The sequence below is a fragment of the Osmerus eperlanus genome, chromosome 2 (genome assembly GCF_963692335.1).
Source record: "Osmerus eperlanus chromosome 2, fOsmEpe2.1, whole genome shotgun sequence".
NCBI lineage: Eukaryota > Metazoa > Chordata > Actinopteri > Osmeriformes > Osmeridae > Osmerus > Osmerus eperlanus.
In genome coordinates, this window is record NC_085019.1 from 7,561,998 (window position 1) to 7,574,904 (window position 12,907).

Genomic DNA, 12,907 nt, shown 5'->3' on the forward strand with positions numbered 1-12,907 from the left:
GTCTTCTCTTTATGGTGGACTTGGATAATGATATGCCTACCTCCTGGAGTGTTCTTCACTTGGCTGGATGTTGTGAAAGGTTTTCTCTTCATAATGGACAGGATCCTGCAATCATCTATCACTGTTGTCTTCCTTGGACGTCCAGGCCTTTTGTGTTGCCAAGCTCACCAGTGCATTTTCTCAGAATGTACCAAACTGTTAATTTGGCCACTGATGTTCCTGCTATCTGTGTTGGATTTTCTTGACGTGACTTGTCAACTATGCGGACTGAGCGAGCCTATGATGGCTAATACACTTGCATTGAAAGCTCCTTTGACCACATGTTGGTTCACAGCAACAGATTCCCAATGCAAATGCCACACCTGGAATTAACTCCTGACCTTTTACTTGCTTAATTGATTAAGAAATAACAAAGACTAACCCACACCTGTCCATGAAACAGCTTTTTTGTCAATTGTCCAATTAACTTTTGGTCCCTTGAAAAAAAGGGGACTACATATTATAGAGTTGTAATTCCTGAACCCTTCCATCAATTTGGATGTGAATACCCTCAAATTGAAGCTGAGAGACTGCACTTTATTAATTATTTAAATGTAACCTGAATATATTTTGGTTAACACACACATTTGTATCCGTGATTTTCTGGAAATCACGAATTATTTATTTGTCGACGTTTTCTATCTCTGAAATGTAATATTAGGCGCATCATAAGACATTAACTGTGAGGAACAAATAATATGCATTGCAGTCATGTTTTGAACCATGAAATGACTGGAAATGTACTGATGGCAGACAGGCTATCCAGCAAGCCCGTCCATTTACCCGCCTCTGCCTGCTTTCTCACGATTTATAAGCCGGAGTCCACCTACGTAGGGCTAGCTATATTATGCCATTCAGCTTTGTCCAACTTTGTTATCTGCATGTGTATGCAATTACTCGTTTGCGTTGATCCCATGTTGTATCTCGATGTCACACCACGAAAGTCACAATTGGGGACTATCCAGTGCAAATTCCGCCCACGACATGATTAGCCAGAACTTAGATACAAAACCAGCATACTCCAGTTACGTTGCGTTGCAGAAAAAAAGCATCTTTCTCTCGTCCAATGAGAAGCCGAGTCTCGCCCATGTGTGTATTGTTTAAACTGCTCAAATCTATCCGGTACGGTGTTGTTAGAGTGAGTAAACTTCCAAGCTGAATGATGGCGGCCGCAGTGTCCGTTAGCGCAGCTGCCAGAAAAGAAACCCCAGCAGAGCTCAATTTTACAACCCGTCCACTTCACGAAAGCTTCGACCCCGCCGTTGAGCACGAAAACTTGGGGTTTGATGACTGCGGGGATTCTGAACTCGAGGCGAATGACGATGATTCAGCCACGGGGTATGAGTGTCCACGAAGGGTCGACGAAGAGTTGACAGCACTTAGCCCTGAAGAGATTGAGAGTCGTTTGGAGAGAACACGTAGAGAATTTTATAATCGTAGAAAAATAATCATAAAAAACCTGCCATCCGACGTCAGTAATCAGGTAAGTTTGATTTAAGATGCTCCTCATTTTTATAGACTGAATTACTCGTGTCCAATGTCAGGACAGTACACAGTAGGATGATGCTAGCTGGTCCAGGCCATGACATGTTTGACCCAGGACAAACCTGCACTACCATATCGTGTGTAACAAGTGCACATCCCTTTTTTAGGCCAGCATTATTATTACGGACCAGGCAGAATGCTGCTTAGTTAGCCTGCGTACGTGTCCACAAAGTTGACAAGTCACGGCAAAGTTGCCCAAGAATAGAAGCTAGTAGTACTAGATGGCTAGTAGCAGGCAAGGATTGGAGTGGTCAACTGGTCCACGGCCTGTGCCGTGTGTGAATGATGGTTCCTCGGTAATCACGCGTGGTGAAATGTGTATGACTAGCAACCACTTATCCGTACTTATGGCTGTTTAATGTGCTGAAAGTGAATATACGTTAACATAACATTTGAACGTAAACATAAATATCTGTTGGTTATACAACCTTCAATTGTGGTTTGCATTTGTGAATGAAGGGCTGATTTTGTTACATTATCAGAGTTTAGTTGACAAGTTGATTAGGGGATTGTTGAACCTAAGTAGAAACCTTCCAAGTTTGAATGACGTTAATATAAACTGTAGCTAGGTCATCATAGACACAAATTTCGGAACATGCCTGACTCGTGGGGAATGGTGGCCTGTGCGCATGGCATTGTTTGGATGGGTGTATATTGGGAGTTCGAGATGGGAACGGGAGTTGCAATGACAAAAGGTTGAAGGCGTAAAGACAAAACGTTTCAGAAAATGCTAGACAGCATTGCAGTTCGTTTGTGGAACAGGGAAAGCATTGTGGCAGCTTGTTACTATATCTCCTACAACAATAAGCTAGTTTTTTCCCCACAGGCGCTGTAGCTATGACTTTTATTGTTTCTTGAAATGCAAAAGGCAGTGACCTGTTATCAGTTAACGTTAACAAGTCATGTTTTGTTAATGTCATTATTTATATATACTGTAAATTATGAAGTAACTTTTTTTGTATTGTTAGAGCTTAAGTAAAGATTTGCACATCACAATGTATCTTTTGTCAAAAGTAGTTTATGTATTTTGATGGGAAACTTGATGGACACCACAAAATTGTCTTTTCAGTTGTCTTTCTAAACAGCATGTAAATTGTATACTTGGATGTACTGTAATTGCCACACTTGTCTATTACAGGAGGTGCATGAAATGTTGAGCAATTATGATCTCAAATACTGCTTCGTGGACAAATACAAGGGAACAGGCAAGTCTGACCATTTAACATTTTGAAACTTAAGTAGGTATTTAAAGATTATGATTGGGTGTGCTTTGCCTTCGGCAAGGGCACAACCTTTGTTCTCTCACATATATATTATTATTTCTTTTTGCCCCCCTAAAACTCAGTCAATATTTGGCCTACATAGACAACCTAGGTGTCAAACGTTTCGTCTTGGTAGCGATTGAGTTGCTTCTATTGGGATTTAAGTTCCGTTGCATGGTTTAAGTGGAAATTACGTTTTTGTGGCGAAAAGTGAAGCTAATGGTGGCTAACTTGCTAGCCACAGTCAATGACGCTACTTACGTCACGAAAACTCGCGTGACTACCTCTAGCAGAACATTAGTTTAGCAGCTCCTTAACTTCTGGGAGATAGCTAAGCTAACTGCTTTACTGCAAGGGAGCTGCAGAAACGCCACAAGCAAAGAGGCCAGGGTGATAATTATTTACAAATTTTACTTTGTGATATGACACACAATTGTGACGTGTAATGTACAATATAAGCTGATTTTATTAAGGAAATACATCTACTTTCGGAAACCGTAGTCGACTATGTCACTGAAGTATTAGCATCATGACATTAGCCTCTGTTGGCCGGGCAACACATACTACAGTGGTCTATGATGCATCTGTTTTCAATCGTTAAAATAAACATTCCTCACAAATACATTTTCGTTGTAGGATTTATTATGACATTACAAGTAAACGATTTGTGGGTGAAATTATCATTACCTGTGGTTTCAAACCAGTGTTGCTCACTGCAACGCTGTAGCCTACGCGAGACACTACAAAAACATCTACACAGCTGTAGGAAGTCAAACGGCAACAGAACATGTTAGGCACTCCCCTTACTTAAATCAAAAGTCTAACTACTAACCTTAACTTCATTGCCACAGCCTAAACTTTGTCAATCTGTTCATGAAAATAATTAATTTCAGCCTAAACCGTACAACGGAACGTTAAATCAAATTCAACCAACGCAATCGCTACCAAGACGAACACAGCAGTAGTGTACTGTACAATTTACCGGGGCAGCTTCTCCACACAGGGCTATAATATCGCACTTGGCGTTGTTACTGACAATGATCGCTACCAGTGAGCTTTTTATGAAAGCGATTTTCCACTAAATAAATGTCAAGCTTATTTACGTTTTTGGGGGCATATTTTCAGTTAGCAGATGGTACTGTTTGAATCGCGATTCCATCTTCTACTGCCGGTAACGTCGTAGAATAATCTTCAAAGGGGGTTCTTTATTCATGAATGAATGCAATATGAGTAGGCTAAATGCCTTAAAATATCACGAGAAGGGACAAACTTAAAAGGACGTTTAAGTCATAGAGATTAGGTAAATTTTTACACCGGTCTGCCAAATTTATTCGTTTTGATTCAACGATGAGGCTGCCTCTTGCAGGGGAAATGAGAAGACAAATATTTCATTCTACACTTCACTCGGATTTTCAGTTGTAAATGAGCAGCAAAAAAAATCTTTTAAATCTATGTAATCTTTATGAATAATAAGTATGCATTTTTATATAAAATATCCAGAAATATCAGTTGTAAAAATGTCATCCAAAAACGGACCCCTGTGCAACCGACGCAAGCAAGCACACCCTACAATTTCCACAGAAATTGTACCCTCTAGTTTCTATTGTATTTCATTATAGACATTATTGCACTGGTGGTCGATTTTCATACCAGGCTGATGTGAAGTTGAATAGCTTCACTTTCAATGTAAATAATGTTATCCTAGACAACCATTGAAGTACTGGAAGCCACTTGCCGGATTGATTACAATATCACTTTTAAATCACCAACCTTGCCTTTCATCAACACCACCATAAAACTGACTGGTGTCAGAACGGAGGCATGGTTTCTGTGAGATCTAGGCAAGCAGGCTTTACTCACCGCCTTTGAGCTTGTCACCCTCACTCGCTCTGCATGTGGCTAATGTAACCTCCCCCTCACTCCTTGGCAACATCTTAGGGTATGTTCTCTTCTCTCTGTTCCCTCAGCCTTCGTCACACTGCTCAATGGGGAGCAGGCGCAGTGTGCCATCAAAGAGTTCCACCAACACTTTCTGCGGGACCGGGAGATTTCTGTGCAGCTGCAGCCCACAGATGCTCTGCTGTGCATCGCCAACCTGCCTCACGCCTTCAGTCAGCAGCAGTTTGAGGAGCTGGTCCGACCGTTTGGCAACCTGGAGCGCTGCTTCCTGGTCCACAGTGCCTCTACTGGCCACTCCAAGGGCTACGGCTTTGTGGAGTACATGAAGAAGGACTCGGCTGCCAAGGCCAAGTCGGAGCTACTGGGGAAGCAGCTGGGCTCTCGTATGTTGTACGTCCACTGGACCGAGGTGGGCTCGCTCACCTACCCCCTGCTGCACTCCAGGTGCTTGTGTGTGGACCGCCTGCCTCCAAGCCTGCTGACGGCGCAGGACCTCCGCAACGCCCTGGCCGACACGCACGCGCCCATGTTCTGCCAGGTCAAATGAATGAGCGTGCGCACACACACACATCGTCACTCTTAGTCAGACGTTTTCTTGTGCTGGGTGAAAGCGCTGCAAATATTGGTGTCAGGGGCTCATGAATACTACATGTTGTTGTACCCTGTCTCTGCTTTTGAGTAGCAAACACAATATGCCTGGTACATACTTGACAGTGTAATTGCTTTTGGCACACTTATTTTTGTAGCTCATTAAAAGTTAAGTACTTAACTGCTGCTAGTTATGTCAGCAGGAGGATGTTTCCATCATTGAGTGTCCTTCTGAAACGTGTGTTGGTGATGGAGCCTGTTCAGTTTGAATTGTGTTGGTGTAAGACTCAAGTGGCTCGTCTATGAGGGCTACATTCTAAGTTCTTTAGCGCATTAGAGGCATAACATTCTAAAAGAAATTCTATGTAGCTTTTGTTTTTAGATCTTTGTGGTCCTCACCTTTGCCCTGCTCTCCCTGTGGCCACTCAGTTTCTATAGCAATGAGAATTAGTCGTTTCTATAGCGATAACCACCTGACTCTCCCAGGTGGTGTCATTCAGTATGCCTTTGGCCCCGGCAGGCCTTTCTGGAATGAGAGAAAAGTAGCGCCCTCTCGCCGTGACCCCTCCACTCAGCTACTTTAGGACGCCGTAGTGCGAGGGCATGCCATCCACTGGAATGGCTCCAGGGAAGTTTTAGGCATTTCAGCACTTGTTTGCTAATCGGCAGGTCAGAAGGTCAACGTGTTAGCCTGTTGAGCGATGATCCTCTGGTTTGAAAAGTCATGAAGTATTCACATCATTTAAGCTGCCAGAGCAAGTACAAGAGGGCCTACATCAGATGTCCTTCACCATATTATGGGTTTTTCTGACTAGATGCATTTTGGGAACGGCTTGAAGGCATCTAGTGATTTTAAGGATAAGTGGTGAAGATGGTGCCTCTTTACCATTGCGGAAAGGATCAGTCATCGATAGCTAATCATTTATGGTAGATGTCAGTTTTTTTAAAGAACACTAGTAAGGCATGATGCGGCTTCACTTGGATAACCCGTTGCCTTCTCCTCTTCAGTTGGCTCAGGGACAGGACGGAAGTTTCAAGCGTTTCGCGGTGTTGGAGTTTGCCACGGCGGACATGGCCGAGGAGGTGCAGAGAACGACGGACTCGAGGGTCTTGGGCGGCACCCCCATCAGGGTCTCCTTCTGTGCCCCTGGACCCCCTGGGAGGAGCATGTTAGCCGCTCTCATTGCTGCCCAGACTATGGTACAGCCTTTTACCACAGTGATGGCCCCCCCCCCCCCCCCCCCAATAATCCACTCCCCCAATGATCCACTCCATCCATCCCTGTCTGACTCCTCCCTCTCCCCCGCTAGGCTCTGAACCGAGGGAAAGGGCTTCTCCCAGAGCCCACAGCCATGCAGATCCTCACGGGGCTGAGTAACCCTGCCACCCTCAAGATGCTGCTCAACCCCATGACCCAGGGTAGGAAACAAGGTGAGAGCCTCAACCCCCCCCCCCCCTCCTCCGACACTGTGTTGTGCTGTGAGGAGGGCTAATGGTGCAGGCATGCAAACTCCTCAATCACCTTTTTGAAACCAAAATGGGTAACCCATGTGATTCGTGCAGATCCAATGATCCAATGAACACAGCATTTTACCCGTGCTTCACTCCTAATGCCTAAACCTCACAGCCAATCAGAGGCAGAGAAGGGAGAGGTTTACAGACCCATTTTACATCATCTCGTAGAAAGAATTTGAATACAATATTAAAAATTGTCTATTGGATGTGTTAGCTTTACAGTAAGTGATGGTTTTGACTTATAGAAAATAAAGTAGTTCAACACAGGTAATCCCATTCGTTTTAATGTTTAAGAACATGAGATTGTTAACAAGAGCACAGATTCTACATTGATCTAGCCTCTTAATTTTGCTCTGAAAGTGCACCAGATTGATCCGTTTAACTTTAACATTTAATAAATAAACCCCCTAGGGTCGGGGGTTCGCCGTATCCTTCTCACCTTTTTTTTATCCCTGACCTGTTTGCATGCCTGATGGTGTCTCGTTCTCCAGGTCTCCTCGGTGCAGCTCCCACAATGCCCCTCCTGGCCAACCCTGCCCTTTCTGCAGCTCTCCTCCAACTCCTTCTCCAGAACCAGGCCCAAGTCCAGCAGGTAACCATCACTCCCATCCTGCTTGTCTGTGTTCCACCTTCCCTTTCCAATCTTTTATTCCTTTCTATAATTTTTTTTATTGGCGCCATCTTCTTTCTAATCCTTTCCTATCAGCAAGCCTTTTTAGGGAATCATCTTCTCTGGGCTCAGGTGCTGCACAATAAAGAGAACCGCCTACTACCTTGTGTGAGTGAACATGGAGTGGGTTTGATTTGTGTTGCGGTGATAGATGTGTAGGTTTGTCGTGGTTCTGTGAGTTACCCTGGGTTGGTAAGTGCTCTTCCTTGTGTTTTCTGGGACTCGAATGTCGTGGCCTCTTGTCACCTGTTTTTGTTTTTTGAGGGAAAATCTCATTCTTATTCCTACATTTTGGTAAGTAAATGTCTTGGGAGAAAATTCATGAGCCAGGTTGCTGTGTGTATGAGACCCATCTGTGACCTCCTGTTCTCCTTGGCCCTTCTTTCCCCCCTGCAGGCAGGACTGATGGGGGACAACCCTCTGGCTGCTTTGCCTCTCCAGCAGGGACTCCATCTGCTGGGAGACTTGGCTCAAGGTTGGACATCCTCTCTACTCTCTGTCTATTCTAACTAGTGTCTTTGCCTAAGCCACATGATCCTGGTTGCCTTATGTTACTCTGATGGCAGGGCGATCTTATGTTCTTTTCCTCTCCCCCCAGGAGGTGTAGTTCCAGGTCTCAACCTGCAGACTGACCCGCTGGGCCCCATCAAGCCCTCTTCTCTGGGAAGAACGCTGGGCAGGGAGCAGGACTCCCCCACAGCACCATGCAGCTTTTCTCAAACCCCCTCCCCCACCCTGCATGGCCTCTCCATGCCCCTCCTGGGGGGCATGTTGGGGGCAGAGGGCCTCACAGCACCCACGGTGAGATGGGGGGGGGGAAGATGAACCACACTGCTTCTAACACCACCTCTCTACTAGGGGTGGGCGGTATACCGGTATGAGCGTGAATACCGGTATGACGCTGTGCCATGATATGGATTTTGCCATATCACGATATATTAATAAATGTATTAAGTAAAGTGTTTCTGTTTGGTGTCACATACAAGTCAAGTGATGCAGCCTAGTGGGGTAGTCCAAATTTGTATCTTTTACAAAAAAACCACATTTAAACATGGACGCTGCACGCATTGTGCCAGCCAATGAAAGTCAACAAACAAGCTAGTTCAACTCCAAAGGAAGCAAACATTCATTGGAGTAAACTGCTTTTGTTGGCAAGCGTTAATGATGTCTGAAAATATTAACGCCAGTGGACAAAGAAGAATTGGTAAGAAAAGGGGGGCCTCTTCTGTTTGGAAATGGTTTGGTTTCAAATTATCTGGCATCAACCAACAAACGGTAGCCTACTCTAAGTTGTGTCGTCGAATTGTGCTAGCCAAATGTGGAAACGCTAGCAAATATTTTTCACCACCTGAGAGCCATGCATGTGTGCGAATATGAACAGTCTACCAGAATGCGTTTAACAAATCCAATGCCAGGTTGGTTTGAATTGTGAAATGTTTATTGTAGGCCAACAGAATCGAGTATTCAGCCATGTAATAATTGTTTATAGCTAACTCACTACAAATATTTGTTTTCTTGCAATCCCATAAACGTAGGCTTCTGTTGAACGCTAGTCGCTCTTCCGTGGCAAAGCACTGCAAAAGTTGGAAAATTCAACTCATGCGACACACCGGAGTTACCCAATCAAAATCCATCCGAGTGCGGTAGATTAGCCCCTAGGGTGTGGATTGCATTGTCATGACATTTTAATAATAACTAAAATATTGTGATATATAACGTTAGTCATTGCTTACGACTTATACCGTGATTAACATTTTAGGCCATACCACCCAGCCCTACTCTCTACCCTCTGGTATGGGCCTGTGGACATGTAGTAAACAATCTTTTCTCCTTGCAGCTATCTATATTGGGAGATCCACTTAAAGATGTCAATCTCTCCCAGAACCTCTTTCTCAATGCCCAGAGCCTGTTCCCCTCCTCAGGTGAGTCAGCCTTCAGATGGAACCCTCCGTGGCTGTGCCTCCTTGCTCTGTAATCTCTCTGCGGTCTTCGGTTTTCCGCCAAGGGTTTATTTAGGCTTGACCTTTTCATGCTTTCATGCTTCTGTTACGACTAATGCAGGCGCGAGCTGTCGGCCCCATCCCTACAGGAAGAGACCGACGCTAGGCAACGCGTCCAACCAACGCGCAACTCACAGCATCCACTCCAACTACAGCTTGCGTTACCAGGAGTCCTACACCCCAGATTACCATCCGCTGCACCAGGTAAACACCTCCCTTCTGGTGCCCTGGCCACAATGGACCATCTGTGCACCGCTGGCCTTCTGAGACTTGTGACAGAATGCAGGGTCATTGATGTGTGCTTTGATGCTGGGGGAACCCTGTTGTGTCAGTAAGGTCACCGAGACCACTAGGGATGATTCCCCTACCGACGTCCATCTCGAGTCCATAGCTGGTCACTGCCAAGTCTGTTATGATAGTGCTGAGCCGTGGCGAGTATCTTTTGCGAGCGGTTTTTTAAACCACCAAATCATGTCGAGTTATGAATATTCACAGAGGCTTAAAATATCAGGGGGGACATTTTCCACTCGGCCTGTTTGGGTTCTGCTGTGTGATGCCCATCTGTCCCTTCCTCCCAAGGACCCTCTGGCACACCTGTACGAGCAGCAGGAGGTTCTGGAGACCGGGGCTCTGACAGGGTTTGGACAGCAGGTAAGATGCACACGTGTTCCTGTTCTCGTTTCAGTGTAGAGGTCTTCTGCCCTACACCTACAACCTGACTCTTCCTGTCTTATTTCCCTGCAGCGTTCCTATCAGGCTGGGTTCAGTGAGCTCTCCTCCCCCTACAGCTTCCCCCCCAGCCCGCCCCTGTCCTCCTACTTCAGCTCTGGGCCTGGAGGCCCCGGCCCTGACGGCCTCCCCTCCAGTCATCTCAACAAGGTAGGCCTCACCATCTTCTTCTTCTTCTAGAAAGTCGGCCCGTGCTAATGGACTATTGATGAACGTGTCGTTTGCCCGCACCAAAAGCCGTTACTGCACTAACTCGATATCTCTCACCTTGGTGTTTTTACTTTGATTATTAATTGGCTTAGAGATGCCCTGTGCCAGGGCCACAAGGCTGTATTCAGGAAGATGATTCAAAACTGTAAATGCATTTCAACCACTGCTTTTAATGGTAATGCTGTGAGACTCTTATCAACCTCAGCATTTGGGTTCTCTTTTGGGCTTTTTCCGCACGTTTTCACGCTCAATGCTTTATAAAAAAAGATTTTGTATTTATTTTATCTTTTCGCCCTCCCGACTCTGAAGGCGGTTGGAATGCCTCCTGTTTGCCACAACAGTTACCCTCCTGGTCTAGAAAATGGGATGAAGGTAATTTTAACCTCAGTCAATTGCATGACTTTTTACACCATTCATACTTAATCTTTTTTTATTTTTTTTCAAAGCTTTTGTGACCGAATGAATTTCCTTTGTCAATTGCAGACTCCAATCGGTGGCCACAAGCGCCTGTTTTCCCATCTCATCCCCTCGCCAGAGCCAAGCCCTGAGGGCGCCTACGTGGGCCAGCACTCCCAAGGCCTGGGGGGTCACTATGCTGACTCCTACCTGAAACGCAAGCGCATCTTCTAACCCAAGCCAAACCCCCGCTTCCTGTACCAAGTAGCCAATCATTTCCCAGGCAATCCCTTGAGCTAAACCAATCAGTATGGTTAGCTTGGTGGTCAAGTCAGCTTTCAGCTGTGAGCTCATGCTAGCAACCCCTGGAGGGCGCTGTGTGGTGCTGCTGCCTATCGCTATTGGGACAATTGCGCACCAGTCAATGGGAGTTTTGATGTGTTTCTGTACATATGATTTCAGTGTGTTTGTAAACTAATTTTAACTTTTTATTTTTTATTTCTTTTTATTTTCTGGAAACCCTCATGTTGAATACTAGCATGATCTTGTGTAATCATCGTATATGAGCTCATTTGAATTGAGTCAAAATATTCCCTTTGGTCAATTTAACCTTTTTCAACCATTTTTTTTTTTCCTGTTGTGTGATGGTGTGTCAACGGGTTTCCTTCATATATATATTTTTTAAATCGATCCTCCCATGTTTGTGGATATAGTTAATTAGTTTGTTTGATGGGATGGTGATTCTTTCTTTCTACTTCTACAGTGGTATGGGTGTATACTCTGGACAGGATTCAGGCCTCTCTCCATGGCTTTGTATAGAACTGTTTTGCAGCTGTACTGCTGTCTTTTTTTTCCTCCAGTCCCTGGAAACCAAAGCTTGCCTCATACTTTCAGCCTTTTTACTTTTCACTTGTTCTGTCCCTGAGTCCTGCCCCTCCATCTTGTTTGTTGGTAATCTGCACCACCTGAGTTTGTGTTGCACTTGGAAGGGCGTGTGACGTGTGCTCAGTTCTCACCTTTCATGTCGTGTCTTTTTTTCAAAGCTGTTCTCACTTGTCGTTTTGTGCAGAAGTTATATGCAGAGGGTTTTGTGTCAGCAGAAGTTCTTGCCAGCTGAAACTATCGTTCCATTGTTTTGGTTTCATCACCACTGCACTTGATTTGCTCTAGTAAAGCAAGGAGTTAAGGGTGCACTGTTCTGCTACTATATATATAAATATAATAATAATTCCCTCGATTCACTTGGTTGCAACCTTGACCTTAATTTTACTGTTACAACTGCCAGGGTCAACCTCCCATGACAACTCCCTCCTGCATACCAGTAGAGGGAGTAGTTCATGATGGTTGGGGGGTGGGCTCAGATAAAATGATAAATAGCAGTTTGGCTTTTCTAGCCAAGTACATGACAGTATGGATGACAGACAGGGCCTGTGTTAAAACTTTATGAATATTTTCTTTTTTTTTCTTTTTCCTCCACTGAATGATGACCTTCCAGCCACCCAATCAGTGGGAGGTGTTTGTGAAGCTAGCAGCATCTGATTGGTCTGTGATGAAGTTCTCAGTCTGTGAGTGTGTGTGTGTGTGTGTGTGAAGAATAATCTGGTTGACATTTTGATTGTGAAAACCCATTACCTCTGATTTTATGGGAACTGCAATTACACTTGAGCCTTAAAAGTATTTTCTGTAATCTCATTTTGCCTAAATTTACTCATTTTCTTTCCGTTATTTGCTGTGTACATAAGAGTGATTTCTTCGGAGTCTCAATCTCTTGTTTCTCAAATATATCTGCCTTTTGGTCTGGTGTTTCTGAGATTGATACTGCTGCTCATAGTTTGTTTGTTTGTATGTTTGAGGGATTTTGTATATGACCAAATGCAGCATCATGGTAAATTTACTTATGTTCTGTCTGGCCCAAGAGTTGCTGCTGCTGCATAATCTTTCAATTCAGATTGTCTATTGGAATATTCACAACTGCCATGTCATTAGTCATCTATTGCCATACTTGTCTGTGTGTGATGTGCTGTTTTTGAGCAAGTAAATGTTATTTAAATTCA

The 12,907-nt window shown here is 44.5% G+C and overlaps 1 protein-coding gene across 2 annotated transcripts; it reads left to right on the forward strand.

Annotated features, from left to right (window-relative positions):
* Nucleotides 1-1,144: 1,144 nt before the first annotated feature.
* raver1 (ribonucleoprotein, PTB-binding 1) lies at nt 1,145-12,907 on the forward strand. 2 transcript variants are annotated; one of them, XM_062450150.1, is made up of 15 exons: nt 1,145-1,522; nt 2,723-2,789; nt 4,814-5,283; nt 6,342-6,533; nt 6,644-6,764; nt 7,340-7,440; nt 7,555-7,626; nt 7,915-7,993; nt 8,117-8,319; nt 9,356-9,440; nt 9,580-9,722; nt 10,098-10,169; nt 10,263-10,397; nt 10,767-10,829; nt 10,941-12,907. In XM_062450150.1, the coding sequence occupies exons 1-15, from the start codon at nt 1,199-1,201 to the stop codon at nt 11,085-11,087; spliced, it is 2,274 nt and encodes a 757-aa protein (XP_062306134.1). In that variant the 5' UTR covers nt 1,145-1,198; the 3' UTR covers nt 11,088-12,907. The 2 variants fall into 2 exon arrangements, with proteins under 2 accessions (XP_062306134.1, XP_062306124.1); XM_062450140.1 differs by lacking the exon at nt 7,555-7,626 and having other exon boundaries at nt 1,146-1,522.

Excerpts from the sequence above, each read along its gene's own strand:
- raver1 (XM_062450150.1), top strand. The coding sequence starts at position 1,199 with ATGATGGCGGCCGCAGTGTCCGTTAGCGCAGCTGCCAGAAAAGAAACC. Across the intron at positions 1,523-2,722 it reads CATCCGACGTCAGTAATCAG|GAGGTGCATGAAATGTTGAG; the intron begins GTAAGTTTGATT and ends TGTCTATTACAG. Across the intron at positions 8,320-9,355 it reads AGGGCCTCACAGCACCCACG|CTATCTATATTGGGAGATCC; the intron begins GTGAGATGGGGG and ends TTCTCCTTGCAG.